The sequence below is a fragment of the Gopherus evgoodei genome, chromosome 1, assembly GCF_007399415.2.
Source record: "Gopherus evgoodei ecotype Sinaloan lineage chromosome 1, rGopEvg1_v1.p, whole genome shotgun sequence".
NCBI classification, from domain to species: domain Eukaryota; kingdom Metazoa; phylum Chordata; order Testudines; family Testudinidae; genus Gopherus; species Gopherus evgoodei.
In genome coordinates this window covers 204,740,453-204,760,254 of record NC_044322.1, presented here as the reverse complement: position 1 = coordinate 204,760,254, position 19,802 = coordinate 204,740,453, and the positions used below count along the sequence as shown (strand labels likewise).

The 19,802-nt window shown below is 44.3% G+C and overlaps 1 protein-coding gene across 1 annotated transcript in view; it reads left to right on the top strand.

Annotated features, from left to right (window-relative positions):
* Positions 1-16,135, top strand: part of LOC115661226 (coagulation factor V-like) — a 63,985-nt gene extending 47,850 nt beyond the window's left edge. The window contains 11 exon segments of the mRNA XM_030583580.1: positions 196-406; positions 2,479-2,652; positions 6,342-6,458; positions 6,926-6,997; positions 7,582-7,676; positions 9,669-9,824; positions 11,036-11,180; positions 12,197-12,242; positions 12,244-12,343; positions 13,216-13,398; positions 14,232-16,135. Of these exon segments, the coding sequence (XP_030439440.1) occupies positions 196-406; positions 2,479-2,652; positions 6,342-6,458; positions 6,926-6,997; positions 7,582-7,676; positions 9,669-9,824; positions 11,036-11,180; positions 12,197-12,242; positions 12,244-12,343; positions 13,216-13,398; positions 14,232-14,378 (1,446 nt within the window). The 3' untranslated portion in view covers positions 14,379-16,135.
* Positions 16,136-19,802: the final 3,667 nt, after the last annotated feature.

Here is a 19,802-nt window from a genome sequence, read left to right as displayed (position 1 = left end):
TCTGGCACTGGCCACTGTTGGAGACACAATGCTATTGGGGCCTTGCGTCTGATCCAGTCTGGCAATTCCTGTGCACCAATGTTAACACTTGTAAAATCCTCAAATGAAAGCCCTTGTGAGTGTGCAAATTGTTATTAATGACGTATTTTGGGAAACCCTAACTTTTACTTGTAATTTGTATTTATTGCCTTCCAGGAGAAAGATATTCACTCAGGCTTGATTGGTCCAGTCTTGATCTGTCAAAAGGGAACCCTCAGTACAAGTAACAACAGGCCAGTAGATACCCGAGAGTTTGTCCTGCTTTTTATGGTCTTTGATGAAGAGAAAAGCTGGTACTTCAATAAACATTCCAAAAGGACTTACAGTGAGAAGACCTCAGAAGCGCAAAAATACCATAAATTCCATGGTACTAATGTTTCCCTTTGTCGGTTATCCATGTTTGGAGGGAAGAGGAAGGAGTTAAAAAGACCTCAACCCAGCTTCTCTTGGTGCACTTGTCTCTTTGCATGCATACATCATTTGCATGCACTTTTTTTTTTGCACTATTTCTTGTGCATATAAAAATACAATATGCATATAGACTAGAGCTGGTTGGAAAATGTTGACAAAAACAGAAAAAATGTTTTTGTTAAAATTTTCCTCAGAAAATTTTGACTTTGCCAAAAAAAAAAAAAAATTCAGGTTTTGAACAGGAAGTTTTCAGTTGTGGGCTGAAAACCATAATCTCCCTGGCTCTTCAGGTTTTTCAACGCAAGTAAGCTTTCCATGGAAAACAGAACCTTTTCTATGAGAATTTCATTTTAAAAAAATCAATTTTCCATTAAAAAGCAGTTTCAAGATAATTTTCAGCGAGGCAGCACAGGCTCAATCTGGGCGGTGTGTGGGTGGGGTTTTTTTTGTTTGTTTGTTTGCTAGGAGACGTGGTAGGAAATTTTTCAACTGAAACAATTTTCAGTTGAATTGAAAATGCTGATTTGATTACGCCAAATTTTTTTGCAAATTGCATCAGTTTTAATTATATTTCCCACTAAAATACATTTTTGTGTTTCAGAAAAATTGTGAAATTCCCCATGAAACAGAACATCTGGGTTTCAGTCAGCTCTAATTGGCACAGATGGGAGTTTGTGCATAGGGGGTGGATTTTCAGACATGCTTGGCACCCACAACAGAATCTGGCTTTTCAGAAGAGTCCAGTTCCCACCTATGTACCCAAAGAAGTGGCCAATTATTCCAAAGAGCTAAGGACCCAGCAGCTCCCCCCATTCACAACAATGAGAGCTGTTGGATGATGCACACTTTTGAAAATCTGATCACTTCATTTAGGTGCCTAAATGGGAGACCTCTTTTGGAAACTTGGCCTGTTAGTGCTATTATTCATGTGAATAAGTGATTGTACACAAAAATGGAAGCCACGTTTTAAAAATGTGGTCCTTAAAGTCAGGCATAAGTCAGATCTGTTGACATTAATAGAGTCTGTCTCATTATATTCAAGCCCCCTGTACTCTACAGCAAGCAGTGCCTAAATCCTGTGGGCTGGTCTCTGAATTCTCTGGCATTCAGGGGCAGCAGGCTGTGAATTCTGTGGCACTTTCATTTAAATTTGAAAAATGGAGTTCTTCTAAATTTAATATGATATTGAATATTGCCATGAACACAGTAACCTCTGTTTGTTTATTTTAGTATTAAATCCCCCAACTGAGGAGATCAGAGGCAGTTTGTAATTGGAATAAGCACATTTGCTGGATGTTTCCACTAAAATGATAAGGTGTGAAATAGTTAACAAAGTTGACATTTAAATCATCACCTTTACATTTCAGAATCAATGCACTATTCAGATGAAGTGGATAGTTCACACCTATCAGAGCTATTGCTTTAGGCTGTTTGCAGTCTCAGGCAGACATTGGGGTATTGCTCAACAGTTGATTAATATTTTTGAGACCTTTTTTCCCCACTGCCAGCAAGGACCCTGGGAGGGGTTTCCCTTGAAATTTTCAGAGCTGCAACACCCACCTGATAATGACCCTTTAAGAGGAATCCATTTAATTTAGGCCCCCTAATATAGGGTTTATGGGGTTAGGTTGGCTCACAAACCTAATATGAATCAAGCTGGCCTCATGTTCTACTCGTTCAAACAGATACATTTCAACACTATCTACTTTTAACTGTTCAAGAGTTTCTGGAGCTTTTGTTCATTTTGTTTCTACCAGGAAGGTAGAAAGCCTTCTCGCTTATTTGAATGACCATCAATTACGCTTGCATTGACACTTAATTCATTAACTGAGAAGGTCATTATTATATGTTGACACTTGAGATTGGCATTGACCAGGACACCAGATCTGAAACTCTATAGGCTTTGGAGACATTTGGATCTAGAGCCAATCTATATCTTCTGGTCCAACTCTAGTTGACATCTTTATTGCTGCTCAGCTGGAGTGTGTTTGTAGTTTTTTTTATCCCTTGTAATATTTTTCTTTTCAGCCATTAATGGGATCATATATCACTTGCAAGGACTGAGGATGTATAAAGATGAACTGGTCCGATGGCACTTGTTGAATATGGGCGGGTCAAAAGATATTCACGTGGTTCACTTTCATGGTCAGACCTTCACAGAAGTCCCTGGGCATCAGCTTGGTGTCTACCCTCTCTTTCCAGGTACATATCAGCTCAGTGTCTTGTCATTTATACTCATAATTATGAGGCTAAACCCTAAACTTGGTAATTTTGGAGTGACTCTACTAAAATTCAGTGTCACTAGAGCAGCAGAAGCAGAAATTGGCTTGGGCCCATTAAGATAGTGATGATCAAGTCTTGTGTTGCAAGGTACTAGCTGTTCATTTCCTGTGAGGTCGGAAAGGACTTCCCCAACCCCAGCATCATTTACCTCTGGGTCCTCAAACTGGGGGTCGGGACCCCTGAGGGGGTTGCGAGGTTATTACATGGGAGGTTGCAAGCTGTCAGCCACCACCTCAAACCCCGCTTTGTCTCCTGCATTTCTAATGATGTTAAATATATTAAAAAGTGTTTTAATTTATATGCGGGGGTCTCCCTCAGAGCCTTGCTGTGTGAAAGGGGTCATCAGTACAAAAGTTTGAGAACCACAGATCTACTTCACTGAGGGCTTGTCTACATCAGAAAGTTGCAGCGCTGGTGAGGGAGTTACAGCGCTGCAACTTTGAAGGTGTACACATCTGCAGGGCACCACCAGCGCTGCAACTCCCTGTTTGCAGCGCTGGCCGTACTCCCGTTTTGTCTCGGGTGTAGAGGATCCAGCGCTGGTGATCCAGCGCTGGTAATCCAATGTAGACACTTACCAGCGCTTTTCTTGACCTCCGTGGAAGGAGGAAGCCTCTGGTAATCAAGCTGGTTTCCTTTCCCGGTTTGCTCTCTCGGTCCCGGAGCCAGCCAGCAAACCGCAGGGAAGGAGACCTGCTTGCTCGGGGTTCCGGGACCGAGAGAGCAAACCGGGAAAGGAGACCAGCTTCGCCGCGGTTTGCTCTCGCGTTCCCGGAGCCACCCAGCAAACCGCAGGGAAGGAGACCTGCTTGCTCGGGGTTCCGGGACCGAGAGAGCAAACCGCGGCGTTCCCGGTTTGCTCTCTCGGTCCCGGAACCCCGAGCAAGCAGGTCTCCTTCCCTGCGGTTTGCTGGCTGGCTCCGGGACCGAGAGAGCAAACCGCGGCGTTCCCGGTTTGCTCTCTCGGTCCCGGAACCCCGAGCAAGCAGGTCTCCTTCCCTGCGGTTTGCTGGCTGGCTCCGGGACCGAGAGAGCAAACCGCGGCGTTCCCGGTTTGCTCTCTCGGTCCCGGAACCCCGAGCAAGCAGGTCTCCTTCCCTGAGGTTTGCTGGGTGGCTCCGGGACCGAGAGAGCAAACCGCGGCGAAGCTGGTTTCCTTTCCCGGTTTGCTCTCTCGTCCCGGAACCCCCCTTGAAGCTGCCCAACAGCGCTGCAGTGTGGCCACATCTAACACCACTTGCAGCGCTGGTTGCTGTAAGTGTGGCCACTCTGCAGCGCTGGCCCTATACAGCTGTACTAATACAGCTGTAACAACCAGCGCTGCAAAATTTTAGATGTAGACATGGCCCATTAGTTGGGGAGGTGGGACTGGAGAGGAGGCTGCTTTCCTCTGAAATGTAAGTTACTAGGCAAGGTTGGAGATGGATATGGAGTGCATGGACTGATGTCCTGATCAGGCACAGCAGGTTTGTATAGTGGAGATAGAGGTGGGAGGCCGTGTTGTCTGGGGTCTGTTCCCAGCTCTGCCACTGACCTGCTGTGTGAACATGGGCAAGTCCCTTTCCTGCTCTGTCCCTCAGTTTCCCCCATCTGCAAAATGAGGACAATAATTCTGATTTCCCTTTGTGAAGCGCTTGGAGAGTTGTGGCTAGAAAGCTTAGTATTCATACTGAAGAGAAAGAGCCCATGAATAACTGGTTAATAATCACAATAGAGCTCTTTTTTTCCATCAAAATGCTTTTCATACAGTCCCACGAGACATTCCCATAATCAAACTAGGGAAATTACTATAAGGTGGGTGCACAATAGGTTGAAAGATGGTACTCAAATAGTAGTTTGCAATGATTTGCTGACAAACTGGGAGGGGTTATCCATTGGGGTCCATCCGGGGTCAGTCCTGGGTCCAGAACTAGTCAATATTTTCATTAATGACATGGATAACTGAGTGCTTGTAAAATTTGCAGGTGATTCCAAAGTGGGAGGGGTGGAGGACAAGATTAGAATTTAAAACAACCATAACAAATTGGAGAATTGGTCTGAAATCAATAGGATGAAATTCAATAAAGACAAGTGCAAAGTACTTCAGTTAAGAAGGAAAAATCAAATGCAAAGCTACAAAATGGGGAAAAACTGGCTAGATGGTAGTACTGCTGAAAAGGATCTGAGGGTTATAGTGGATCACAAATTTAAAATGAGTCAGCATTGTGATGCAGTTGTGAAAAAGGCTTAATATCATTCTGGGGTCTAGTGACAGGAGTGTTGTATGTAAGACTTGGGAAGTAATTGTCCTGCTCTACTCAGCACTGGTGAGGCCTCAGCTGGAGTACTGTGTCCAACTCTGGGCACTATAGGTGCAGACTCTGTGAGTGCTCCAGGGTCAGTACCTCCCCAGAGAAAAATTAGTGAGTGTTTAGCACCCACCAGCAGCTAAGCTAGACTCCCACCTGCTGTTGGCCCCCTCTGATCAACTCCTGCCCCCTCCTTCCCAGTGCCTCCTGCACACTGCTAAACAGCTGTTCCACGGGATGCAGGAGGTGCTGCGAGGGGGAGGAGCAGGGATGGGGCGCGCTCAGGGGAGGTGTCAGAAAGAGGTGGGGGTGGAGTAGGGATGAGAAGAGGCAGGGTGAGGGTGGAGGGGGGGCTTGGGGCTGAGTAGGGGTTGAGCACCACCAGGGAAAATTAAAAGCCAGAACCTGTGCTGGGCACACACTTTAGAGAAGATGTGGACAAAATGGAGACAGTCTCAAGGAGACGAACAAAAATGATGAAAACGTTAGCAAATCTGATCTGTGAAGAATGGTTAAATAAACTGGACATGTTTAGTCTTCAGAAGAGAAACCTGAGGGGGCGACCTGATAAGTCTTCCAGTATGTTAAATGCTGTTATAAAGAGGACGATGACCAATTGTTCTCCATTGAAGGGCCTACAAGAAGTAATGGGACTAATCTGCAGCCAGGGAGATTTAGGTTAGACATTAGGAAGAACATTCTAACTCTAAGGGTAGCTGAGCTCTGAAATAGGCTTCAAAGGGAGGTTGTGGAATCCCCGTCACTGGAGGTTTTTAAGAACGTGTCAGGATGGTGGGGGAAGCATAAGGCTGTGACTCATGGAGAATTCCCCTCTAGCGCATGATCTGTTGTGGCTCTTTTACAACCCTTACACACTGCCAGAGCAATGGCTGGAGCAGGGGCCAGCATCAGCCCCTAAAAGTTACTGTTACCACAGCATGAATCCGTGTAAAAGGTTAGGTCATTCACCACATGACCACACAGCACATACTGTGTATGCAGTATTATACAAAATATGTGCATGCATCCAAGGTTACGTGAAAAGGTAAATTTTAAAGCAGTGAAGCATGGATTCAGATCTGAACTTTTGATTACTGCATGTCTCTAATTAGAACCTGTTTATTAAAAGGAGAAGATGTTGGTATCTGCTATGCTCTCCAATGGGTGCAGTATATTAGACTCTCACTTTGTCAAGCTACCAGGAATGGGCAGGATAGATAGCCCTTGGTTTATACAACCTCACTGTTCTGTCTCAGCCAATCTCCTGCTAACGTTTCAATAGATTAGCTCTGATTTGTTTTTTTCCTCTTGCTTTTAAAGGCTCATTTCGAACTATTGAAATGACACCACCAAAAGCTGGCATGTGGCTTTTAGACACCGAAGTGGGGGAATATCAGCAAGCTGGAATGCAGGCCTCCTTTATCGTTGTAGAAAAAGGTACTGAATCTAATCATGATCATTCTAATATACAGGATTCTAGTTATATAGTTCTCTCCCTTTCAGGGCATGGGACAGTAATGATGGAATAGAATTGAGGGAGGGGAAGCTCATGGAGTGATTATAGTACATTGAATTTAAAAGAAGTGTTGTACAGCATTCAGAGCACTAACTTTACATTCGTTGATTTTCTGAAACCACCTGTGAATCCTTAATTGAGGGAATTGAATGCAGAGATGATTTTGATCCTGTGGGCATACAGAGCTCTATCTCTCGCACTCTCTCTCCCTTTCTTTTTTTAATAGTGATGAAGTCTCAAATGTGCCCTACTGGGAGTTGGTACAAAGGGTGATCTCATCAGAAAGGTCCAGCCACCTCCTCAAACATGACTCTGAATGACCCTCTTTTTCCTGATTATTTATGGAATACAGCTCATCAGTAATCAACCATTTTTGTGTTCTCTCTAGAGTGCAAGTTACCAATGGGCCTAATGAATGGACTTATACTTGATTCACAGATCAGTGCTTCTCGTCACATAAGTGAGTTTAAACACATGGTAGAAGAACATTTTATTATTTGAGAAGGTCAGACATGGTCTTCAGTAATATGACTTGGCACCAGGCAGTGCAATTGTAGATTTTCTCTGCCTCTCCATGTTTCATACATGCTACTGTCTTATGGCATCATTTCAGTAATTTACAGGCTGTCAGACTTCAGAAAGCTCTCGGTTCTGCAGACCCAGATTCAGAGCAGGACTGAGCAGCCCAGGGCCATGTGTATACTGCAGAACTTGGCTAGCGTAGCTATGCCAGCAGAGCACCTTAGTGATGGCAGAAGAAGGCTGGCAGAAGGAGTTTTGATGGGATAGCTACACTGCCTCCTTGAACAGCATTATCTATACCTACAGAAGATCAGGGGCCGGGTACAATCAATTTTTATTTGCTGATAACATCCAATGTCTCTGAAGCTTTTGTCAGCTTTACAGCTTATCAGGTATTTGTACAGGAGTCTCTTTCTTCCGGACAAACCAAAAAAAAAACTGAAATACGCATGCTGAGAAGCCAATGGCTTTCTAGTTTTCCTTGATTTTTACCATATATCCTTGTTCCTTTTTTCAACCTAGACTATTGGGAGCCTAAATTAGCTAGATTAAACAACACTGGAAAATATAATGCTTGGAGCACTGACATGGAGCGAGGTGAATTTCCATGGATCCAGGTATGGTTGGTATAATATATATTTGCCCACTGTGATACCCAGACAGGTTAGGTGATGCCTGCAGCTACACCACCACACACATGCTGGGTTTATTTTGGGTCTCGTGTGTTAAACAAGGTCAAACTATAACTAGACCTTCCCAAAGAGGCTGCCCAGGAAAACTCAAGTGTTGCAGGAAGTAGTACTGATGATTCAGTAGGTCGCACGCTCCTCTTCAAGTGAATGCTGAGCCCCTGCCCCAGTATTGTGTCAGGGTCATGGCCTGTTGTCAGGGGGAATTGCGGGGAAGTTTGCCCTGCTGCTGCCCAGGGTATAATCATACTATAGATAAACAGCCTATCCTTTTGCTGTCCCTTTAGCTGTCTCTCAGTGTGTACATGTATTCAACCCTTGCTGTATGACCAGCTAATCCTCCGATCTAGTCATGGGCTGGACATCTGCTTTCTACTTCACTACACAAACTGTTACATGGGGTGGGAGTGGTTAATGCATTACAAGTTGTTTTGTTCTTTAAGCTCTTCCTGTTCAGCTTCTGGTGACTTTCCAGATACCCCACAACAAGTGGCCAGGTTCTTGGAGAAGCTGAGCGACCTGTTAGGCCCCTAAAGACCTGGCCAGATGTTCAAGAATGGAGACTTCTGGGTGCGGAGTACTTCTGAGTATCTGGTCACTTCGTTTTGGTGCCTAACCGGTAGCTGAGCTGTTTTGAAAATCAGGCTCCCGCTCTCTGTAGCTTGACAGACAGTATGTCCTGCATGTCACTGTAGCTCACGCTCTTAAATGGGACTTGAGTGATCCCTAGGCAGCTGCTTTGCCAGGTGTGGCAGATGGGAGCCTCCCAGACTCCTTGCTCAGCCAGTCAGAGCTGTGCTAAGTCTATCTCCTCTAAAAATTGCCTCTTCGCTCATCTTACTGGATCAAAGAGACACTTTCTATAAGCAGCTGCAGGTTATTATGGATGTTCAATTAAAACTGCTGCTAAGGAGGAACCTGACAGCTCACAGGATAGATAACAGGATGTGCTGGATTCTCTGCAGTGTCGCTTGTCTGAATCCAGCCTGGTTTTGCTGGAGCCAGAAAATGACAGCAGTACGAGCCTTGATCAGAGACCTGTGTGTAATGAGCTTATGTTCTCAGTCCACATCACAAACCCATCCTTTCTCCCACCAACTGGTGCTAACTGGCCCCCTTGCTGGGAGTCTCAGAAGAAAGACCAAGGACTGGATGGGCCATGAAGACCGAACACCCCTGTGAGCCCTGGGAATGGCACCTGCGGCTCAGGGAGGAGGCCTGTTGGTGGGCTAGCATGGAGGAAGCTTCCACTGTCACTGCCTAAGGGGGGAGGAAAGGTCCTCTGGTGAAGGCACTCGTTCCTGGGAATCAGGAGACCTTGGCTCTGCTACACAACCACCATGTGACCTTTCAAACGTTGCCTGACTTTTATTTATTTTTTTTGGAGGATGCTTTTGTGCCCAGCTTGAGACACCAGATTCTAATTTTTCAGAGGTGCTGAGCACTCATGGCCGCTGGTGGTTTCAGTTGGAGTTGTGGGGGCTCAACGTCCCCAAAAGACAAGCGCTGGTTGTCTCGGGCTGGATGCTCAAAACCAGAGGCTGCTTTGGAAATGTATGCCTTACCCATTCTGTGCCTCGCTCTCCCAGTCTGTACAATGGAGATAGCAACACTCCACTGCATCGCCCAGAGATGCTGAGAGAATGGATTCATTAATGTTTGTCAAGTGCCCAGGTACTGTGGTGATGAGCACCCCAAAGGTGCCTACAAGTAAATACACACCTCAATAAAATAGATTAGGACACAACTCCTCATTTGGACTCTCACACCAGCTTAAACACCCTGTTACCCATCTTGAGCGTGGAAGTGCCATTCTGAGTGCCTAAATGCAGGCCTGGCCCCACGCCTTAGGTGCCTGAGGGTGAAATTGGGTTCACGGTGCAGCTTTTCTTACAGTTTGTGTATCTTGCTGTTCTACAGGTGGACCTGCAAAGGCAAGTTCTGATCACAGGGATACAGACGCAGGGAGCCAAGCAGTTGATGAAGTCCTTGTATGTCAAAGAGTTCTTTGTAACTTACAGCAAGGACAAACGGAAGTGGATCACCTTCATAGGAAACAGCACTGGGGGACAGAAGGTCTGCCTGCTCGTTAATCACCACAGCCTCCCCAGCTTTACGCAGCTATAAGCGGGTGGGATGGCTCAGCAGAAAGTACTACACAGGCAGCCACCAGGGGCTTTTCTCAAGGAATAAGGGGTCCGATTTGTAAAGGTATTTAGGCACATGAAGATGCAGATTGGAAAATCCCACTAATTCCAAAGGATCTAAGTGCCTGAACGGGTTTTTGAAAACCACACTAAAAGCCTATCTGCCTCATGAGGCACCTAAATCTCTTTACTAGTCTGGCCTGGTGTATATAACAAAGCAGAATACAGGATCGTAATAAGAGATAAGGAATCTACCCAGCCTGGGCTTCAACACAGCCCCACAACCCTGGTTGTGCAGCCCCACTTCTGCACAGGCCTCTGTCCCTACTTCTGGCTCATGGCCTTTCCCCTGAGCACATGTGCAAGGAGAGTGGGATGCTGGGCTGAACTTATGCCCCTGTTCAGTGCGGCCCAACCCTGGCACCCTGTCACAGTAGTACTGCTAATATTAGCAGTAGCTACCTAACACGTGCAACCCAAGTGTCCATATAGCACCTTCCAGGGCTTCTATCTGTGCCCAAACTCTCCTCCCCTGCCAGCGGCAGGTCAACTCTTAGGCCTGGTTTCCACCTAAAAATTAAATTGACCTAGCTATATTGCTCAGGGCTCTGAAAAATATCACACCCTGTGCAATGTTGTTAGCTCAGCCTATGCCCCACAGTAAATGCTGAATTCTTCCAGCGACCTCTTGGAGAGGAGAATTAACTACACTGATGGAAAACCCCTTCCAGCGACAAAGGAAGGGTGAATGCCACAGCACTACAGTGATATAGCCCCAGCATGCTACATCTGTAGCTGCAGTAGTGTAACCATACCCACAGTGTCATGGTGTTTGTATGATAGGTGTTAATGCATGTTAGGTCTCTACTGGTCTTAGTTGTCTGTCTATTAATATCCTAATAAGGGTCTGTACTGGACTTAACATACTGGGTCCCTGGTTTAGCCTCTGGAGGCTATAGTAAGGCAAAGCTAAGGATGATGTGTTTTTAGGTTTTGCTATAATGTGAGTAGCCACATTGAAATTGCATAAGTAAAGACTTAATCTCATGACACAGGGTTTGCAGGACCAAGCTTGTAATTGCTTTGAATTAATAGCATTATCTTTTCTGAAATCTTAATTGCTTTTTTCTGTTTTACTAGTTGTTTGAAGGTAATTCAGATGCCCATGGGATAAAAGACAACCATATTGATCCACCTATCATTGCTAGGTATATTAGGGTTTATCCAACTGACTCCTACAACAGGCCTACTCTTCGCATGGAACTCCTGGGCTGCGAAGTCAAAGGTGAGCAATGAGAACTCACTGGTACTTGTTTCCCCTCTACCCCTTAGAAAAATAGGCTCAACCTTTTTTTATTATGAGCCAAGATTTTCAAAAGCAATTCATGATTTTTGGTTCCTAACATATAAGACACCTTAGAGGGACCTGATTTTCAGACAGATCTCTGCCCAGCATCTGAAAATTGGGTTTCTCAAGTTGGACATTCAAAAATCACAAGATGCTTCTGAAATCCTTGGCCTTAATGAATTTAGGGTGCGATTTTTTTTTAAAAGCATCTAGGTACCCAACTCCCATTCAAAACCAGTGGAAGTTAGGGGTCTTTTCCCGTTCAGTGCTTTTGAAAAGCCCACTCCTAGTACTGGTGTTTGTATTTGGATTGACAGCTCTGGCTTTTCTCTGTTTATCCACAGAACAGGCAAGGCATGGTCAGTGGCAGTGCCAGCTTCCTGCACACTGCCTTATGTATGTGCCTTAACACAGACCTGGTGAAACTTCCTCCAGGAGAGGGAGCAGAGTTTATTCATGTCTCATTCATAGGCCTCTCTGACAAGAACAACAAAGCGGCTTTTAGCATACTGACAGTCAGCACTACCTGAAGTGGTGATGTGAGCTCATGGCCAACAGGAACAGGATTGTGTGAAATAAAACTCATTTCGCACAAGCCCTTGCACAGTCATTGCATGGTTGACTTGCAGTTGCGCATGCCCTGGGCTGGATTCAGACCTGCAACATAGAAATGAGAGGCTGTGGATCCCCTTTCCCCAGTTCCCAGGACAACAAGCCCCTTGTTCTTATATTGCCATTCAAATAAACTAATACAGAGTGGGACTTGCAAAAACGCTCAGAATTGGTCTAACTCTGGGTGCTTTTGACAGTCCCACCCATAATAGACAGATGCACAAACCTTTTATTTCACAGATCTGCTGGACTTGGTTTTAATGATGACTGGCCAAAGAGAGCTCCAGTCCCTGACTGCAAATATATGATGAAATGGAGACCTACTGCGATTCTCTTTACAGGTTGCTCCCTGCCACTGGGAATGGAAAATGGGGAGATCAAGAATGCTGATTACAGCTTCTTCCTATAAGAAATCCTGGTATAACTCATGGGAGCCTTCCCTCGCGCGTCTCAATCAGGAAGGGAGAGTGAATGCCTGGCAAGCGAAGGTAACAAGCAAACAAAAGAAAAAATCTGCTAAGTCAAAGCTGCTGCCCTTAGTGAATGTGCTGCTGCTCTGGTTTGTGTCTCTGCCTGCTCTATGTGCCCCCTCCACACTGTGCTCTGGTTTGTTCTATCCAGTCCTCCTGTGAAAAGCCTGCTTAGCTCCCTTCCAGTGGGAGGTTTGTGACATGCTCACAAAAAGGTTTTTTTTCCTTTAAAAAAAGAACATTTGCTAATTTCATAATGTGAAGTGGAAAGCAATGAATCTATGTGGAGACTGGCAGCAGGCCCAGCATGCTCAACTTGATGGGCCTGCCCTTTCAGCCCTTACTCATGGGAGTGGGCTCTTCAGACTCAGTGGATGAGTAAGCGCTGAAGGTTGGTGGCCTGTGAGCCAAATTCATCTGTTGCAGTTCTGTTGGCTTTACTGTTGATCATCAGTACTGCCTAGTGACTAGAGCATTGGAGTGAGACTCAGGAGGCCTGGGTTCTATAACCAGCTCTGTCACTGGCTTCCTGGGTGACCTTGAGCAAGTCTGTTTCCCTGTCTGTCTCAGTTTCTCTATCTGTAAAATGGGAATGATGATGATACATTATAAAGCGCTTTGAGATCGATTGATGAGAAGTGCTTTATAAGAGCTATGTTAATTCACCAGGGATGAATTTGTATTGCTTTTCATTCTGCTTTGGCGATGGAAGTGAATGCTGAATGGAGGGTCAGCGTGTATCATCTGCAGTGATTAAACTGATGTGTGGCCAGCAGAGAACACTGGATGTCTTCATACAGCTTTTACTGTCATTGAGCAAAGTTTCTGGTTGGGCTAATATTGGCACAAACCTGCATTTGCTCACACATTACTCTTTGTATTGATTGTAGTCAAACAACAACCAGCAGTGGCTGCAGATTGATCTCCTCAAAGCAAAGAAGATAACCGCTATCACAACCCAGGGTTGCAAGTCCATGTCTACAGAGCAGTTTGTGAAAACCTATGTCATCCTTTACAGTGATGAAGGCACAGAATGGAAACCTTATATGGATGACTCCACTTCAGTGGGAAAGGTACCATTTTAAACTCAGAGAATTCTGTCCATTTCTGAATCCCGAGCACTTTGTCCTACTTCTCCAGGCCCAAATGAGGGACAGCCCCAGAATGAGGGGCACAAAAAATTGTTCCTGCAGTTGAATTTAAAATGCTGGTGGAGTGGTGGCTCTCTTATAGAGGACTCTAGAACTTCCCTTTCATGGCTCTTTATTTCTGATGTATATAATTTTCAACAATGAAAGGGAGGGGATGCTAAATTTGTGTGGAATGCCGTTGAACCTGGGATGAAATCTGTGGCATGCCTTTTACAGAGGAACATGTCAAAGGAATGCACAGAATGTGTACACGGAAGCCTCTGCCAAACTTCACTGGAAGATATTTTTTGCTTTAATATTTTTAAGTGAATTTAGTGCTGGTGGAAGGTCCCAGATTGACAGAGCTGAGACCTCCCTACATCCACGCAGCAGGTACAGCACTTAACGAAATCCCCCAAGCCACCTTGATGGATGTGCTTCAATCCCGACCTGCAGGGACCACATCTAGGGATAAGAAAGGAGGGATTTGTCAGTCCCCGGTCAACGCAGGGGCCAGTTAGCACCGATAGTCATGATGGTTTCTGTGATGTAGATAGAAACAGAGACCATGAAATCATTTCACACAGACCACAGTTTGGATTTGAAGCAGTGACCTAGAGGAGGAAGGCTGAATATACACCACTGGAGTGATCCAGTCCACCTCCCTGCCCCCTGACGCAGCAACTCTGAAGCATTTAGATTTTTTTTTTAAAAAAGGCAGCATTTTTAAGGTAATAATTTTTTCCCCACTAATTCATTATTTTGTTTACTTTCAGGTTTTTGTGGGGAATAAGAACAGCAGCAGACAGGTCAAGCATTTCTTAAATCCACCCATATTTTCCAGGTTCATCCGCATTATTCCTAAAACCTGGAATCGAAGCATATGTCTTCGGGTAGAGCTCTTTGGCTGTGATCCTTCCTAGGTGCGGGACACACAGACTACACATGAACAATGGATTCCCAAGTCTGGGAGCCTTACATCTTTCAGCAGTCACTAGGCAGAACTACATTTTTTAAAAAACTCTTATTGGTCCTATTTAGTCCTTCTGAAATGCCTTTCCTCCAAGGATCTTAGTGTTTTGCCAATGTGAATTAAAAGAGAGATTTCATTTGCAGATATTTCATTCATATAAATGTACATTAAGGATACAACTGCACAGCAGCTGGGAGGGTGCTTCCCAGAGCGGGTGGGTAGATACATGCTTGCTCCACTTGAGCTTGTGTGCTCGAGCAGCAGCGTGGGCAGCAGCTCAGGCTGGCCAACCGCATATAGACGCTGAGGTCAGGAGGGAATGTTCTCAGGTGGCTAGCCCGAGCTGCCATAGCCATGCTGCTATTTTTAGCACGCAGGCTGGAGCAGACCTAGCACGTGTCTGTTCACCTGCACTGTCCCAGCTGCAGTGCAGACCCACCCTTAAAATGAGAAAGTAACAAACATCAAATCCACAAAGCATGCAACTTTGACATGTCCCTTTCCATGGGAATCTGTGCACCCAAACACATTCCGTCCATTTCTCTACCGCTGTCGTCTTCTCCCACTCACCCACAACAGTCTGTTCTTTTGTCCTGGTCCTGACCTAATTTTAGATTAAATCTCCTGAGGGCAGGGACCTTGGGTTTAATCCTGAGCCCAGATTTGCTCTCTTTATAGCCCTCTCACTGCTGAAAGCTATCAGATGTCCCTCCCTAGGGCATTGCCCTTGAAGGAGGAGTCTCCAGTACACAAAAAAACACTGTCTACACCACCATCCAGTAGCCGCTGGTGTTGGGGCTGGAAAGTGGGTGTGATGCTGCACTCCAGCAATCCCTGGCTGGTAAGTGGTCCCTTGGAGGGTCATAGCCAGCCAGTGTAGAGAAGAGAAGCCTCCACTCTGCTCTGATTTCTTCTGGGGCTGACATAGAAGTATCCTGTCAAGATCAAGGATCTGCAACCCCTTCTCTGAGAATCTAGGGCCCTCATCTTTATACTTGCTTTTTAAATGTCACACATGCCTCTGACTCTATATATCGCAAATAACCATTAATCTTCTCAGCACCCCTGGGTGGGGAATCAACAGGCCTTTTAATAGGTGGTAGGAAAGAGGCATAGCGAGACACAGTGATTTGCCCAAGATCATGGCAGGTCAGTGGCAGAACCAGAAATAGGATTCGTGGCTTCCAGTCCTGTGCTCTAACCGCTAGAAGGTAGCCATGCTGTTTTTTTATCCCAACTAGAAGAAACCTTTCTTGGCTGTTGATGAGAAACAGAACATGATGGTAATAAAATAAGATTAGATAACACTATGGTAAAGACACCTACACCTTATCTATGCTACAGCATTTGCCAACATTATCTCTGGTGGAACTGCTGTGGTACAGAAAACTTTTATGGATTTTCTCAGGATAGATGCACTCAGTGAGAATATATTTGCTGTCCTTGAATATATCTTTTCAGCAGAGTTTTAGCTAAGCTTTTAGTACTGTCCTAGGCTCCAGTCTTGTCAGCAGAGGACTCCCTCTGCTCACATGGGTCCTCATGGCCTGGGGCGGAATATCATCAAGAAGCCAGGGCCATGTTTTGGTCTGTAACCTTATAAAGTATTGTCTCAAGCTGTTCCAAGAGAATTAGAGTTCTTATATCAAAAAATGTATGCGTTTCCAAGTAAAGATATATAAAAGAAGTGAAATAAAATTGAGCTTTTTCAATCAATATTATTTTCGCATTTTTGTCTGCCTTTGTAAAATATTTCATACTGTCACAATTTTCAACTAGAAAGTACAGCTGAATTTTTGGAGTGTAGAGCAAAATGTGAACATTCTGATTTTCCATATTTTCAAAAGCAGCTTTGCTATGTGACAAAAACATCACCAAAAATGAAATGGTTGCATCACAAAATGGCCTGGAGCAAAATCACCAAAGTGTTCATGTGAAAGTTTTCAAGTTGATTGCAGCTAAAATTTCCTAATTTTTGAGATCCTTTCATACTGTGAAACAGTTTTAATAACTGCATATTGTTAAATGATCAGTTGTTAAAACATTTTGTAACAGCTTTTAATACAATTGTATGTTCAACCCAGCCATGACTTCCCAGACAAAAACATTTTTGTTCACTCCAGAACTTTTGTTTGTTTAAAGTCCTAGCTCCAGTGACATCAATGGTAAAACTCTGACTTCAGTGGGGCCAGGACATCACCCTATGTCTCTCAAACCATTCCCAAGAAAAAAGATAGATGTTGCAGGCATGTCCTGAAGATTAATAGATCTAAATTCATGTGGGAAGTGGGAAAAGTCAATTCCAGAGCCGAGGGATCTTTGCCTCCCTGTCAGTAGCCTCTTTCCATGGAAATCTGGAGTGTGTTCCACTTCTGTTGTCTGTTGATAAATCAGAGCATCCATGTGACATGCTTTTGTCATGAAAATACTTAATAATCGAGCAGCTACACTTTATACCAGCTCCAGATTCAGGGTGATCTCCTATTGTCATATTTTGTAGAGCCCAAGATGATGGCATGGATTACTGTGTAGCAAGGGTCACGCTTTTCTTGCCAGACACTGGTGGGGGAAAAAAAGCACTTTTTGCCACACAGCTTCTATCTGAGTATCCAGAAGTGGCCTTAGATTTAACAAGGCTGCTATGTGATGAACCTGTCTCAAGAACATAAGAACGGCCATACTGGATCAGACCAAAGATCCATCTAGCCCAGTATCCTATCTTCCGACAGTGGCCAATGCCAGGTGCGCCAGGGAGAATGAGCAGAACAGGCAATCATCAAGTGATCCATCCCCTATTGCCAATTCCCAGCTTCTAGCAAACAGAGGCTAGGGACACCATTCCTGCCCATCCTGGCTAATAGCCATTGATGGACCTATCCTCCATGAATTTGTCTAGTTCTTTTTTGAACTCTGTTAGTCTTGACCTTCACAATATCCTCTGGCAAAGAGTTCAACAGGTTGACTGTGCGTTGTGTGAAGAAATATTTCCTTTTGTTTGTTTTAAACCTGGTGCCTATTAATTTAATTTAGTGACTCCTAGTTCTTGTGTTATGAGGAGTAAATAATACTTCCTTATTTACTTTCTCCACTCCAGTCACGATTTTATAGACCTTTATCATATTCCCCCTTAGTCATCTCTTTTCCAAGCTGAAAAGTCCCAGTCTTCTTAATCTCTTCTCATACAGAAGCTGTTCCATACCCCTAATCATTTTTGTTGCTCTTTTCTGAACCTTTTCCAATTCCAATACATCTTTTTAGAGAGGGGCAACCACATCTGCATGCAGGATTCAAAATGTGGGCATACATACCATGGATTTATATAGAGGCAATATATTTTCTGTTTTACCATCTATCCCTTTCTTAATGATTTTTAACATATGTCAAGGTGCTGGTGGAGTGGCATGGGGAAGTTTTGGCAGCCCCTGCAGTTCTATGCTTCTAACAATATGTTTTAACGTAAGTGGCACAGGGCGGCAGTGAAGCCCCACATAAAAATGAGGGTGCTGCAGCATCCCCTGCACCCAGGGCTGCTGATGGGGGGAGCAAAAGGGGCAGCTGCCCCAGGGCTCCCGGCTGCCGCTACCAAGGTGGGGGCCCCAAAAATGAAACTGCACACGGGCCCACCACCAACTCTCTAAATCCCCCACTGTTTGTTTAGGTGCAAGACTACACTGGTTAGAAAGCAGCCTGACTATGAGAGAAGTAAAAGCAGCTGTAAAATTTTATATATAAATTATATTAGTTTCTATCAACTTTCCCTTTTTTCCATTTGTTCTAATGACAAATGGGGGGAAAAGAGGAATTTAATAGCAATTAACATAAATCACAAGTTAGCAATGGTAGAAACGTAGTAAAAGAAGCAAAAGGACACAAAGAGAAATCTTCTTGTCCTTATTTCTGCTGCCATAGGTATTTTTAAATACATTAGGAACAAAAGGAATCCTACAATGGTAACTGGTCCATTACTAGAGGAAATAGTGGAATTGTCAATAATAACCAGGGGCGGCTCCAGGCACCAGCACGCCAAGTGTGTGCTCGGGGCGGCAAGCCACGGGGGGCACTCTGCCAGTCGCCTCCCGCAGGTGTGCCACCGAATCGGCGAGACCGGGGACTTCCTGCAGCAAGCCACCGAAGGCAGCCTGCCTGCCATGCTTGGGGTGGCAAAATGCCTAGAGCCGCCCCTGATAATAACGCAGAAAAGGCAGATGTGTGTTTGATAAATATTTCTGTTCTATGTTTGTGGGGGAAAAGCAAGATGGTATTTTCATATCATATGATTGCCATAAAATACTTTCTATTCCAACAGTAACTAAGGAAGATGTTAAACAACAGCTACTAAAGTTAGACATTTTAAAATCAGCAGGTCTGGATAATTTTCATCCAAGAATCTTAAGACCTGCTGGGGAGCTCTCTGGCCCCCTACTATTGATTCTGAATAAGTCTTGGAACACTGGGGAAGTTCCAGAAGACAGGAAGAAAATTACTGTTATGCCAGTGTTTAAAAAGCATAAATGGGATGACCAAGTAATTATAGGCCTATCAGTCTGACATGGATCCCAAGCAAAATAATAGAATGGCTGACATGGGACTTGACTTAATGAGGGATAATATAATTAATGACAACGTGGATTTATAGGGTGACAAAATCTGTTTTCTAACTGGATATCTTTTTGGATGAGATTACAAGTTTAGTTAAAAGTAGTAGTGCCAATGTAACATACTTAGACTTCTGTAAGGCACTTGACGTGATATTTTAATTTGTTAGGAAACTAGAATGATTCAAAATGAACATGCCACACATTAAATGGATTAAAACATAGCTCACTGATAGCTCTCAAAATGAAATTGTAAATGTGAGGAATCATCATCCAGTGGGTGTGTTTCTGGTGGAATCCCACAGGGATCGATTCTTCTGTTTAACATTTTTGTCAATGACCTGGAAGAACCTATGGGAAACAAAAATGTGCTAATAGAGTGCTCTTCAATCTAACAGATGAAGTTATAACAAATTCTACAGGTACCTACATGGAGAAGAGATTTCTGAACACAGACAGCTCTTTAATCTACCAGAAAAAGTCATTACAAAATCCGATGGCTAGAAGTTGAAGCTAGACATTTTTAGACTGAAAACAAGATGCACATTTTAAGTGAAGGTAATTAACCACAGGAACAACTTACTAGAGATGTGGTGGATTCTCTGTCACTGGAAATCTTTAAATCAAGATTGTATGTTTTTCTAAAGGATGTGTTTTCATTCTACCACAGTTATTAGACTTGAAGTAGGAGTTAATTCAGGCAAGTCCTATGGCCTGTGTCTTATAGGCAGTCAGACTGTATAATGATAATGGTGTCTTCTGGCTTTAAAATCTATGCA